The 14,363-nt window shown below is 49.0% G+C and overlaps 1 protein-coding gene across 1 annotated transcript in view; it reads left to right on the top strand.

The window, feature by feature from the left end:
- CACNA1D (calcium voltage-gated channel subunit alpha1 D) overlaps window positions 1-14,363 on the top strand; it is a 346,288-nt gene that overhangs the window by 228,616 nt on the left and 103,309 nt on the right. Inside the window, exon 10 of the mRNA XM_081524957.1 lies at window positions 9,328-9,497. Within this exon, the coding sequence (XP_081381083.1) occupies window positions 9,328-9,497 (170 nt within the window). The remainder of the gene's footprint in view (window positions 1-9,327; window positions 9,498-14,363) is intronic.

The raw sequence follows: 14,363 nt of genomic DNA, 5'->3' as shown, positions 1-14,363 counted from the left end.
CACCACAGGGGCTCTGCAGTCAGCACCCCTCACGGCCATTTCTAATAATCACCCTCAGCCTTTCTGCTGCTTGGCTGCCAGGGTACTAGGCCACTGCCCAGGGGAAGGAGCAGAAAATGAGGAAGCAGTGGGGTGTCCTGCAGCCCTCTGAGCCATTCAGGAGGCTGGGGAGACACGAGTGACAGCTATGATCAAATACAGTGCAGGGCACGTGCTGTCCTGAGGGGAACAGGGCAATGAGGTGTGGGGCCTGGGGAAGACAGACGGCAGAGTCTTCACCATATCCTGTGCACCGGCTTCTTCTCCAAGGGGTTAGTCCTTCTATCAGAGGTCCCTGTTTGCACCCCTCAAGGAAGTTGCTGCTTCCTGGTCCATTTTTTTGTAGACTTGGATTATTAGAAATTTTCCCCTTCTGTTGTGCTGAAAGCAGTCTTCTGCACTGTCCACCCTCTCCCTGGGGGCACACAGCAGGTCTACTTCCAGAGCCTTCCAGAGGTTGAGGACCAGGGATGTGGCTCCTCTGTGGCATCTATTCTCCATCTGGCCTCCTGTTTGCCTTTCTTGCCTGCACACTTAGGCAAGGAATGTCTGCCTGGCAGGTGGTGCATCACCTGGCCCCACAGGAAGGTCCGTAGTAGCTGAGAAGACAATGGTGGATGTGCCAGACCCAGGAGACCACATGGAAGGGGAGGAGGTCACAGTGACCAGACCGTGAAGTGGAGGATGATTGAAGGAGCAGCAATGTCAGGCCTCGTAGGTGCTTTTCCAGGTCGTGTAACGAAGTTGGGGACTGTATCAGGATCCTGTTATGCCTTTACTTGCATTCCTATTGATGTTAAATCTTGTCCATCACCCAGGGTTTACTCCTTGCCTTCTGACCTCCTCACCAGAATTTCTCCTTATATGAGCTCATCTTAACCCATCACTTCTGTAAAACAAAGCTGATGGTGACTCTCTTCTGTCAGACCTTCAGGTGGTTCCCTGTTGCCTACAGGGAAGCACAGCTCTCAGTTTGGGATTTAAGGCCCTTCCTGGACTGACTACGTGTGTGCGTGCAAAGTCACTTCAGTCGTGTCCAACTCTGTGATCTTTTGGACTGTAGCCCGCCCAGGATCCTCTGTCCGTAGGGATTCTCCAGGCAAGAATATAGGCCCTTTCCTGGCCTGACTATAAGCTGACTTCTATCCTAATCCCTTCATATACTTACTCCCTTCCTCCTCTGCCTCCTGTGGCCCACGTTGAGGTCCTTAGGAGGGTGGATTCAGGAGCTGGATGGGCTTGTCTAACCAGCCTCCCTGTCCTCAGTTTCTCTATAATGAGAGTGATACCAGCCTTCCCTCAACGTCCACACTCTCCGGTGAGGATGAGGTGTAAGGAACTGTGTGGGGCTCTGTTAAGGACACCTCCGAGGAGGCTGGCAGGCAGAGGGTGTGCGCTCAGATCCGTGGTATTCAGTGTGGAGAGGGCTCTCGAGGGGAGAGCTCTTTCACTGGGGTAACCAAGGAAGGCTAGGTCTTGATGAGGGAGCTAGAATTCAGAATGGGTAAAGGCTGCTCAGGTGGGTGGACCTCTGTGGACAAAGGCTCACAGGGTTGGGGAAGCAGAGAAGATTGTAGCCACAGTACCAGGTGTACATCTATGAGAAGTGAAGATAAAGCTGGAATAGCAGGTGGGGGAGGGCTGAAAAATTCCTGAGTGCGGGACCTGGGTGTTTGATACCTGAGGACAGCAGTGAGGGTCCCTGAGGCCTTCTGAGCAGGATGACACCAAGATGGAGTCCAGATGTGCCCTGATGGTGACCTGCCAGGAGGGAGACAGGCCCCAAGGAAATCCTCTGGCTGCAGCCCCTCCAGCTGCCGCAGTGGGTGGGAAAGTTGTGCGCACACGGGCCAGCGTGAGACCCTTGGCAGTTGTCAGATTCCTCCCTGATAGATTGCTCCTTACAGGACATAGACCTTGGAGGGAAGATGTTCTGATGACCTTAGATAGGAACTCCATCCCACAAGCCTATAAGTGCTTAGGGAAAAGGGCGGGCTGGTGGTGGAGGCTGCTTTTGATGGTATCCATGGATTCAGACATACTTTTTATGGGCTTCTGGGCAACCCCAGGAACTGTGGGCTTTCTGTCCTGGTGCATTTTGGCCTCTTAAGGAGTAGGGCTCATTTTGCTGTGTGTTGTCTTTTTCTACCTCATTTCCTGCATGCCTGCTTGAGGCAGGGGCTGCATGGAGGAGAGAGAGATGTAGAAAGAAAGAAATGGACAGTATTGTACACAAAAATAAACTCAAAATGGATTAAAGATCTAAACGTAAGACCAGAAACAATAAAACTCCTAGAGGAAAACATAGGCAAAACACTCTCCGACATAAATCACAGCAGGATCCTCCATGACCCACCTCCCAGAATATTGGAAATAAAAGCAAAAATAAACAAATGGGACCTAATTAAAATTAAAAGCTTTTGCACAACAAAGGAAACTATAAACAAGGTGAAAAGACAGCCTTCAGAATGGGAGAAAATAATAGCAAATGAAGCAACAGACAAACAATTAATCTCAAAAATATACAAGCAACTTCTGCAGCTGAATTCCCGAAAAATAAATGACCCAATCAAAAAATGGGCCAAAGAACTAAACAGACATTTCTCCAAAGAAGACATACAGATGGCTAACAAACACATGAAAAGATGCTCAACATCACTCATTATTAGAGAAATGCAAATCAAAACCACAATGAGGTATCATTTCACACCAGTCAGAATGGCTGCTATCCAAAAGTCTACAAGCAATAAATGCTGGAGAGGGTGTGGAGAAAAGGGAACCCTCTTACACTGTTGGTGGGAATGCAAACTAGTACAGCCACTATGGAGAACAGTGTGGAGATTCCTTAAAAAACTGGGAATAGAACTGCCATATGACCCAGCAATCCCACTGCTGGGCATATACACCGAGGAAACCAGAATTGAAAGAGACGCGTGTACCCCAATGTTCATCGCAGCACTGTTTACAATAGCCAGGACATGGAAGCAACCTAGATGTCCATCAGCAGATGAATGGATAAGGAAGCTGTGGTACATATACACAATGGAATATTACTCAGCCATTAAAAAAAATACATTTGAACCGGTTCTACTGAGATGGATGAAACTGGAGCCCATTATACAGAGTGAAGTAAGCCAGAAAGAAAAACAACAATACAGTATACTAATGCATATATATGGAATCTGAAAGATGGTAACGATAACCCTATATGCGGGACAGAATGAGAGACACAGATGCATGGAACAATTTTATGGACTCTGAGGGAGAAGGTGAGGGTGGGACGTTCTGGGAGAATGGCATTGAGACATGTGTATTGTCATATGTGAAACAGAGCACCATTCCATGTTCGATGCATGTGACAAGGGCTCGGGGCCGGGGCAGTGGGATGATCCAGAGGGATGGGAGGGGGAGGGAGGTGGGTGGGGGGTTCGGGAAGGGGAACACATGTAAACCCATGGCTGATTCTTGTCAATGTATGGCAAAAACTATTACAATATTGTAAAGTAATTAGCCCCCAAGTAAAATAAATAAATTTATAAAAAAAAAATAAAATAAAAAAAAAAAAAAAAAAAAAAAAAAAAGAAATGGACAGTATTGTCCACTCCTGCAATAAACCTGTGAAAGTGAAAGTTGCTTAGTCGTATCTGACTTTGTGACCCCATGGACTGTAGCCCACCAGGCTCCTCTGTCCATGGAATTCTCCAGGCAAGAGTACTTGAGTGGGTAGTTGTTCCCTTCTCCAGGGAATCTTCCCAACCCAGGGATTGAACCCAGGTCTCCCACATTGTAGGTGGATTGTTAACCTTCTGAGCCACGAGGGAGTAAGCCTATAGTCTACCTGGTAAGCAGAAATGAATATAAAACAACATAAATTTGCAGTTGGTTAAAATGATTACGTTTTCCAAATATTTCAACAAATTTTACTTGGAAGTGATTTCAAACATACAAGAAAAGTTGCAAGAACAGCTTAGTAAACAATCCAGATATCTTTTTACTCAAAATCACTTATTATTAATATTTTATCTTGTTTGCTTTTTAATTTATCTATAAGGGGTGTGGACTGGTTTTTTAATACTAAAAAATTCTTTACTGTTTTTAGTTATTTGGGGGCTCAAATTATCCCAGATTTGGTCAGTGGCCAAATACCCCATCATGTTTTGTTTTTGTTTAACACTTTCTTATCTTCTTGGTCCTGTATCTGCCCTGCCTCATCCTTGGAATCAGCCATTTCTCCAAAGTCTACTGATCCTTCTAATGGGAAATAGTATTAGAGACCAAGATCTGGACGCCAGGTGTGCTCATAGCTACTAGTAGTGCGAATGTCTTTGTTTCTAGGTCTTTCTGACAGAGCTAGGAGGTAGATACATTTACACACATATATATAGTCATATGTGTACTTCTTTAGAAATCATGAATTCACGTCAGCTTCCCAGTTGCAGTCCATCCCCAAAGGGTACTTTCTAATGGTCACTCTCGTGTCTTTCTGTGTCCCTCCTTCCACAGGCTCCCAAGTACATTGGCACATTAACTCATTTGCGAAATCCTCAGTTCAGTTCAGTCACTCAGTCATGTCCAAGTCTTTGCCACCTCATGGACTGCAGCACGCCAGGCTTCCCTGTCCATTACCAACTTCTGGAGCTTACTCAAACTCAAACTCATGTCCATCGAGTTGGTGTTGCCATACAACCATCTCATCCTCTGTCGTCCCCTTCTCCTCCAGCCTTCAATCTTTCCCAGCATCAGGGTCTTTTCCCTGAGTCAACTCTTCGTGTCAGGTGGCCAAAGTATTGGAGCTTCAGCATCAATCCTTCCATTGAATATTCAGGACTGACTTCCTTTTGGATTGACTGGTTTGATCTCCTTGCTGTCCAAGGGACTCTCAAGAGTCTTCTCTAACACCACAGTTCAAAAGCATCAATTCTTTGGCACTCAGCTTTCCTTATGGTCCAACTCTCATGTCCATACATGACTACTGGAAAAAACCATAGCTTTGACTATGGACCTTTGCTGATAAAGTGATGTCTCTGCTTTTTAATACTCTGTCTAGGTTGGTCATAGCTTTTCTTCCAAGGAGCAAGCATCTTTTAATTTCATGGCTGCAGTCACCATCTTCAGTGATTTTGGAGCCCAAGAACATAAAGTCGGTTACTGTTTCCATTGTTTCCCCATCTATTTGCCATGAAGTGATGGGACCAGATGCCAAATCCTATAATACATCTAACATCATTTCAGTAAGGTTTTATCCATATCACTTCAAAAAACCAAGCTTACTAAAAAGAGTTCAGCATTTGTCTGTGGTTCCACCCTCATCCCAGCCCTGTCCAGATGATAAGAGGGTACAGCAAATGTTCATAAACTACTTGAACTAGTTGTGTCTCTCTCCTTCAGGGTGGTTATGACACTCATTTGAAGAACAATCAGATTCATTTATTTCACTTCTACTTTAAGGGTATTTTCTCTCCATCTTATCCTTGTTGATTTAATTAAGAATTTAATATGTGAAATATTAGCATGATCCTAAAAGTTAGATTATAGAAAAAAGTACACTTAGTGTCACTTCTATTTGATGCCCTCTTGTCCCTTGTCTCCATCCCTTACTTTGTGCTTTAACTTTCAGATAAGGTTTCCTTATTTCCTCTTCTTTTGCATCCAAAGGGTAGCACAATATATGCATTTTTTCTCCAAGCACTTTTAAAATCTCCCTTTGGCTTCCCTGGTAGCTCAGCTGGTTAAGAATCTGCCTGCAATGTAGGAGACCCTGGGTTGTTTCCTGGGTTGGGAATGTCCTCTGGAGAAGGGATAGGCTACCCACTCCAGTATTCTTGGACTTCCCTGGTGGCTCAGATGGTAAAGAGTCTGCCTGCAATGCGGGAGACCTGGGTTTGATCCCTACATTGGGAAGAGCCCCTTGAGAAGGGAAGGGCTACCCACTCCAATTTTCTGGCCTGGAGAATTCCGTGGACTGTATAGTTCATGGGGTCGCAAGAGTTGGACACGACTGAGTGACTTTGACTTTATCTGGAACAGGTAGGCTTCTCTCACATGTGAGGTGTCAGATTTCTAGTCACTTGCAAAAGTCTGGTGATTTCTACCAGTAGACTTGTTAAATTAACTTTTATAATAGTGAGTGTTATTTAATCCCTTAGTACTAGGCTTCTAGAATGACAGATTCTTACATGAAATGGAAAACTGTTTTCATCGTCCACTGAAGTTGATAACGTTTCAGTGGACCCAGGTGAGATTTTACGGAATGCAGGGTTTGTTGTGAACGAGTTGTTTTCCTCTGAGCAGAGAGTGGTACAGGTTTGATGGGATGCTTGCTGGCTCTTTGAGGTCACTCCATGCCCTAGGATCCCACGTGTCCTTTTGTGCCTCCCTCAGTTCCACTGGCGTCATGCAGCTTAGAGCCCATTCAGAGCGTTTGCAATTTTTCTCCTTTCAGTACTTGAGAAACCTCCTCCAGTTGCCTTTTATTATTCCCAGATTCGACAACTAAATGTTATACTTTTGAACTTCATGTTTGTACAGTGCTTTATGATGTTCCCAATAGCATCTTGTTGAATGTCTGACTTCATCCCTATGAGACAATGGAACAGGTAGCACGTCTGTTTTGCAGGTGAAGAAACTGAAGCTCAGAAACAGAAAGTGACAGAGTGGGAAACAGAGCCCAGGTCTTCAGACTTAGAGCCCAGTGTCTGAGAGGAGTGATGGGGCAGCTGAGTTTGTCACAATGAGCCCACTCCCTGCACCTTCTCCTCCACCCCATCTCAGAGCCGACAGGAGATATATGCCTTGTCAGTCTCAGTTCTGTCCAAATCAGGAACGGTTACAGGCCTGCTAAGTATTAGGCCATTCAGAACTGTCTAAAATCAGTTCAGAGAGTTTATATTAACAGTTTTGTTACATGAACAGTTATAATAGTCTTTAGTATTTACAGTAAATGGGCTACAAGCCAGAACTTGGCAGTGTTTTTTAGTCTCAGAAAGTCTAGTCACAAAAGGATTTTACCTAGGTATATTTTGCTGTGCTCCAACTACCAGAATGTGCAACAGTGATGCAGCTTGTTAGACGGTCTTTTGTATTTCTGACGTAAAAAGGCTTAAAATGAAGTGTATTACTAAAGCCAGATTCCCTGTGAAACTTAAGAGTGACTCTTCTGCTATCTTAGTAATTTTTTTTTTTAAGAACTCAGATGAGATATGTAGCCAGAATCAGAATACCCTGTTTGTACATTATCATGTGAATTGAGTACTCTTGAGTTCAGAGTCAAACATGCAGAAAGCTTTATGTTGGGATGTTTCTGCTGGGAAAGACTGGAGGCAAAAGGAGGAGAGGGCAGCAGCAGATGAGATGGTCAGATAGCATTACCAACTCAATGGATATGAATTTGGGCAAATTGCAGGAGATAGTGGGAGACAGGGGCGACAGGCGTGCTGTGGTCCACGGGGTCACAAAGAGTCAGACATGATGTAGTGACTGAACAACAGCAACTACTTTTGGTAAACAATAGACTTGAAGGCCCACAGACTTGGTCTTTACAACGTATTTAAGAGAACAGATTACATGATGCAGTTTCATGTTGACACTCCAGACCCTCCACTTGTTCAAGGAGGAGATTCTGGTTCAGGTGTGACATTTTCAGAGTTCAGATTCAGTTGGTGAACCCACCTAGGAATGAATGATTCCGGTCTGGTATCTCCGGAAGCCAAGGCTGAGAAGCCCCGTATTGTTCTCAGGATATGGTTCTTGTGAGCAGCAAGGTGCTGCCTTCAGAGGCCTTGCATTTTGAGAGGGAAGATGTTCTCCCCAGGAGGCTCTAGGCCTTGATTGGCTTCAGCTCACCCTGAGAACCCCCTGGAGTCGGCTCCACCCAGGCTCAGGATGCCCCGCAGCCTCGCCCCCTCCTCATGTCTCAGCAGGTAAAGGTGGGACAGACCAGCTCTAGCAGAAAGGACAGATCCTGGGCCATCTGGAAAATTTAGGGGCAGTGAAGGTGTCCTTTCTCGCGGAGGTGGGCAGAGGCCGGCATCTTGGGGAGGAATCTGGTTTCTTACCCGAAGCGTCAGGGTCACTAGGTGTCCCAGTGTCTGTCCAGCCCATCTGCAGCCCAGAGTTGAGGGAGGGCGGGGAGAGAGAGAGTAGAGGTTGACTTTAAGCGGGTCACCTGCCCTTCCTCGGTTGGGTTGGGTTAACGAGGTCCTGGCAGGGGAGATGCGCTGGCTTTGTACTGGAAGGAAGGCAGATGTGGTGTCCGTTGGCATCCAGTGGTCTGTGTGCAGGAGCTGGACTGCCTGTCGTCACATCTGCTTTCTTAGCAGCTTTGTAATCGTACTTCCCAAATCCATAACACACATACCTTGGGTCCTGTAACAGTTCATGGTTGGAAATGCAGATGGTTCCTCGTATATGAGAACTGGGTAGTCATCCACCTGACTTCCTGCCTTGCCTCAGCCAATGTGGGATTCTGTATATACGCAGAGATCCAGGCTTGCAGACAGGAAAAGTAGAGTAAACCATGAACGGTTGGGAACATTTCCTCGTCTGCCAGAGCCTTTCCAGGGCAGGTGTTCCCATAAATGGGCAACAAATCATGCTCCCTTTCCCCCTCCTATGGGGAGGACTTTGGGGGAAAAGATCATGGCAAGAAGCGACAGTTAAGAAAGATAACAGTGCTTCAAGGGCGCTCCATTTCCTGTCTGGAAAGGGGGGGCCGGGCTGTCTGGTGGGGGTGCTCACCTGCTCTCTGCTCTGAGCCTGTCCACTACTCTGGCTGGATCTGCAGAGGTTGGGTGTGGGGTCTCAGGGCTCATGGTTTGGACAAAGGGGCCAGTACACATCAGGATGCTGAGTGTTACCTCCAAGGATGGAAGAAGCCCTCTAGGACCACAGCTCAGCCCTCTTGGGTCCTTTCTCTCTGAAGCATCGTGCCTGCTATCTGAGGAGGCTTTGCGGGAAGGGGGGAATCTCTGAGTCCAGGCCCCTGCTGGGGGATCAAGGGCCTGCTATGATAGCACATGATGTTTGGGGCACGGAGCTCCTAGGGGGTGCAGGTTTTCTGAGGGGCGTGCATGTGCATTGGCGTGGTCTCTGCAGCTCTGACCCCACAGTCTTGCTGGGGAAGGCACTGTCACGTTTCCTGTCCACGTGTGTGGCCCCCGTTGTGTGCTCCTGTGGCTGTACTCGGTGCCGTGTGTCCTGCCGCAAGACTGTTGTGCGGCTGGGCAGACGGCTCTCAGGGCGGGTCCCGGGGACGTCCTGACATGTGCCCGTTCTCTTTTCCCCCCTCAGAGAGTTCTCGAAGGAAAGGGAGAAAGCAAAAGCACGGGGAGACTTCCAGAAGCTCCGGGAGAAGCAGCAGCTGGAAGAGGATCTCAAGGGCTACTTGGACTGGATCACCCAAGCAGAAGACATTGATCCTGAGAACGAAGAAGAAGGAGGCGAGGAGAGCAAACGAAATAGTAAGTGGCACCTCTGCTGCTGGGGACCCATAGAGTCCGTGTGCCGTTCAGATGCCTGCCCATGGCAGGTATCTCTTCCGCTCTGAGACCCAGACCACCTCTAGCTCTCCGAATCGGATTGTTGGCCTGCACATCAGAGAGCCTATTTGCACTGACTCTGCATTTCTGCTTGGGGCCTGGACTTCAGATACCTATCTTGTCTTGTGGCTTTATGGTTGCAGAGAGTCAGCTGGATGCTCTTTGTGTCCTGGGAATACAATAAGCCTCAGCTCTGGGGCAAGGGTGTGGTAAGATGAGTATGTGCCTTGCACCAGAGGAGATGAAGCTGTGGGTCCTCCAGTTCAGAGCGAGTTATTGGAAGGGACCTTGAAGAGTAGGGCCACTTCCACCCTTCAGCTCCTCGAAGTGGCTTCCATCTGCACCAAACATGGGACGCCAAGTGCTTAGCTCATTGCCCGCCAGAAGACAACAGTTCAGTGTTTAGGGCAGTTTTAGGAGGCACGAGAGTCCGTGTGGCCGCTCCAGAGCACAGCCGGCTGGTCCCCCACAATGGGACACCGGGCACCAGGCACCATCCTGCAGCAGGAAGGTCCATGTTCAGTCCACCACTGGGATTAATTGTCACTGTCACCCAAAGCGTCTCTTTTATCATATGCTTTTCTTGCTCCTACTCTTCTTGAGATGATCTGTGCCTCCAGTAAAAGGGGAGATTGAAATTCAGCAGTAGAGTTGCCTTACCATATGCAGTCAGACCTCTGTTCAGCAAGGCTGTGTGGATGCCTGGAGGACTCCTGGGGTGGGGAAGGCGGGCCCACACCCAAGTGAATGCAGCCCCAGGAGACATGAGTGCAGGTCACCAGAAGAGGCAGGCCGTGTACCGGGGGCTGACAGGGGGCTAGCCACGACTGTCTAGGACTGAACAGTGGGCCCTGGGACCTGGGCCTTGAAGGATGGATGGACCTGAGATGTGTGAGGCAAAACATTCCGAGTCGAGGCAGTGGTGTGAGGAGGACATGAAGGTGGGCAAACAAAAGCTCAGGGAGGCCATGAAGGGCTACTCCTATGGCTGGAGCCCAGGGTGGGTATGCAGGGAGAATGGGTAAGTGGAGGCTGAGACCCAGGGTGGAGGGCATGCCTGACCGAGTTGACCTTCGTGATTGTCCGAGCCTGGGACTCTTAGTCTCTGCTTCTGTGGAGAGTGTTTCCTGTCATCAGGGATGCACACTTGACTCAGTCCTGTGTGCTCGTGGTTGGGGGAGGTGGAGGGGGATGTTGGTGTGTGCAGGCCCCCTGCTTCCCAGGCTGCACCGCTGCCTCCTCAAAGAGAGCCTGGGGACTGCCCCCTGAGGGCGAAGGAACCAGGGAGCACTTTATTAGACTAGGTTCCTCAACTATGAGATGAGAGTTTCTAAGTGGACGTTCACGCGAGCTCCACATCTGGTGATGTGGTGTAAGGAGTGTGTACACATCTTTGGCCCAGCTCTGGCTGGGGAGGGGGTTGTCGCAGAATCCTGTGACCTTCACAGAGCACCTGTCCCTGCAGCGAGGCCAGGGACAAGCCTGCAGCTCAGGGCTGCCTGTCCCGCTGTCTTCCTCTTGGTTCCCGAGCTGTGGCCTTGAGGCTGCCCCTCAAGGCTCCACCAGCCCCCTGCCCTGCTCTCCTAAGTCCAGCATGTCACCTGTTGTATATAAACAGACGCAGGTCTTGTCCCTTCTTCTGAGCAGGGCCCCTTGCTCTGTCAGCCTTGGTGTGTCCTGTAAGGGCCGAGCGGGGCCCTCCTGCGGGCGCGTGTCCTTTCGTTTCCTCATATTCCTCCACCCTCTAGTCACAGACAGGGTCCACCTCGTGGAGCTGTTCTGTGGCCTGTGATTTGAGGAGCAGGGATTTCTGCGGGACTTGAGCCAGTGTCTCCCGGTCGCTCTGAGGGTCCAGTGCATTTCCTGTGTCCTGCCGCTGCCTGTGAGGAAATGCCTGATGGCAAAATCAGTGCCTCTGCCTGAGGGGACCTTCCTACGGCATCTAGTGTGAGATAGCAATCGTAACCAAGGGCCTGCAGTCTGCCTTGGGAGCCCAGGAGGGCGTGGGGATGTGGGATGAGGCGGGGATGCAGGGGAGCCCTGCAGGAGAGGCTGTGTCCCCGCTGAGCTCTGAGGGACGAGTGTAGCCTTTGGTTGTGGAAGGTTGCGGGGGGGAGTGCTGCTCACGCTAATGAAATGGCATAAACAAGGTAGAGTGGTACACATGTTCAAAACCCCTAAATGTATTACTTAATAACTAAGGAAAGAAAGCCCCCTTAAAAGTTGCAGAGCCTCAGAATTCACTGTGTAATGGGAGCTCTGATCCCCAGAAAGCTGCTCTGTGTCTCGGGGATGTCACCCTCTCGGCTTTGCCCTGCGCAGTGAGGCTCTGCGTCAGCATGCGGGACCGGCTTTGTGCTTGGTCTGGAATGGCGCCTCCTTCTGGTGCACGCTGGCTCTGTGTGGGCTCCTTTGCCAGATGCTGGGGTGTCCTGTGGAGCGAGGACATTACACCAGGAGACTGGTATTTCCCTGGTCATCAGAGTTCCAGATCCTTGGTGGATCAGGGTTGGAAGTGGAAACGTAAATCCGAGGCTGTGGGAACCATGTTAAGCTTTAACTGACTTGAGAAGAGAGCCCCAAGCCCCCTCCCCACGAGTGCCTTCCCCTGCGGCCCAGACTTCCTGGGGGGGCAGCCCTGCCAGGCTTGCACTGGGGCCTCTGTGGCTGCCAGCCATTTCCCCCTTGTCACAGAAACACAGGGAGGAGGGGTTCACCTCTGTGGTCCTCCTCACCCGCAGACAGTGGCTGACTGACCACCCGCACACGCCAAGTCTGGTCTCTGTACCTGTCAGCAGGCCGTGAAGTGTGGGCATTGCCAATGTCCTCCCTGAGCATATGAGGCTCACCCCACACCCTGGCCCTGCCCTGTGTCCTCCCTGGGGAAGGGCGGGGGGAGCTCCTGACTTGTGCCCGCACCGCCTCAGGATGCTGATTCCACTGACTGTCTTTTTCACTTGGGTTGGAGGTGCACTGGGATGGTTTCTTCCCAGACAGGGAGGAACTGAGTGACAGTGTGAGAAGAGGTCTGCCTGATGGCCGAGGCTCAGCCTAGACAGAGGGGACCGTTGATAACAGCAGGTGTCATAAGCCCATGGAAGACAGGGGTGAGCCTTGAGAGCATGGCCACGTCCCTTCTCTGGAGGTGGCTACAATCGAGTTGAGTGACTTGGAATTCGGACTAGAGCACTAGGCACATTACCCAACACCGCTGAGACCCAGTTTCCTTTCCTACTGGAAGTGGAGAAAGACATTTGCCTCATGACAGGGTTGTCATGAGGATTAAGTGTTCCATAACTGGTGGGAGTTGCCATAGCTGTCAGAGGACTTGCTGCTGCTGTTGTCATCAAACTCCAGGAAAACTTGACCTGAAACGAAATTGGTTTTGGCGATTCTACTAGATCCCTACCCAAACTCAGAGAGAGGACACCTTTTAGGACCCACATCCCTATTCCTTGCTGTTCAAGAACTACAAGGCTCTCAAGTATTGATAGAAAACAAATCTGTCAACTCAGTCGCTTTCGAGATAATAGCAGCCCAACTTGCTGGCGCTTGAAGTCTGTTTCTACCTCGGTGATGCTTGGTGTCAGAGGACAGATGTCAAATCAAGCACTTGGAGATGTGCTCACATTATCTTTTCTCTCTGATCTACTAAATGTCACTGTCTGCACATGTGGTACCCAACTCTAGCTGTACGTGACAGTCACCTGGGGAGTGGGGTTGCATCCTGGTGCCATGCCTCACCCCCATGCCGATTCGCTGGTGACGGGACCCAGATGTGGCTCCCTGGAGGTTTCAGTGTGAAACCAGGGTTGGAGACTCCTGAATGCCAGCATACCACGTGTCACACTTGGAAGAAGACAGAGGAGAGGCAGTGGGGTCCCTACCTTTAGGGCTGTTTGGTACCACAGTGACAGGTAGCTCTGGCTTTTAGTGTCCACAGATTACTTATGATGCCTGTTCCCTAAATTTGCTGTTAGAAAGCTAGTGTTACACAATTAATTGAATGGACAAGATTCCCTTGGAAGTTAGTTCCTGAGCATTTGGGATATTTTCAGGGATAATTTATTTAACTTTTTGCTGAGCTTTAAGTTCCTTAAGAAACTCTGCCAAATCTCAAAGTGATTTTTTAGACGTATGCAGCTGCTTCTGAGTGAACAATGGAGTTTTGCTGGGGCCATTAAAATCTGAAAGCCTCACATTCTATTTTAAACTCTTCTCATTGTCAGTGATTAGTCCTTAAAAAAAAAAAAAAAAAGCATTAAAAATAATGAAATCCTTTTAAAGGAAGCTCATTCTAAAACTCTGGCCAGAGAAGCAAGGCATTTTCCTGAGGGAACTATGAATGATCAATAATCACTGTCAGTGGGGATATAGGATGCCCCAAAGAAGGGAGGGGAGGACACCCTGAAACTCCAGCCCTGACTGCAGGGGAGAACCCCTGTCTTTTCTTCATCAGGTCAGTCCTAGAGGCTGTGAGCATTGTCCCTGCCTGCCTCCCAGTGGGACGCTGCCCCCTCAGCATACAAGGTTGTCACAGCTGTCACCTCCCGCCTGTATGTGTCACTTTGATGCCTTTTACAGCCAAGTTTGATTTGTGGGGTGGGCAGAAAACCAGAGATGGCAAAGCTATGCGCAAGCACAAAGCGTGGATATTTGTTGGTCCTGTTGAAAAAGGTTGTGTCTTCAAATGTTGATTTACAAAACTGCTTTCATCACGGTTAAACCACCTCAGGGTGCAAGTTCAAAATGGAAAACATTCAATTAAAAGCTGTCAAGCAAACAGCA

This window comes from Giraffa tippelskirchi, chromosome 9, assembly GCF_054371585.1.
Source record: "Giraffa tippelskirchi isolate mGirTip1 chromosome 9, T2T-mGirTip1v1.2.pri, whole genome shotgun sequence".
NCBI lineage: Eukaryota > Metazoa > Chordata > Mammalia > Artiodactyla > Giraffidae > Giraffa > Giraffa tippelskirchi.
This window is presented reverse-complemented; position numbering and strand designations above follow the sequence as displayed.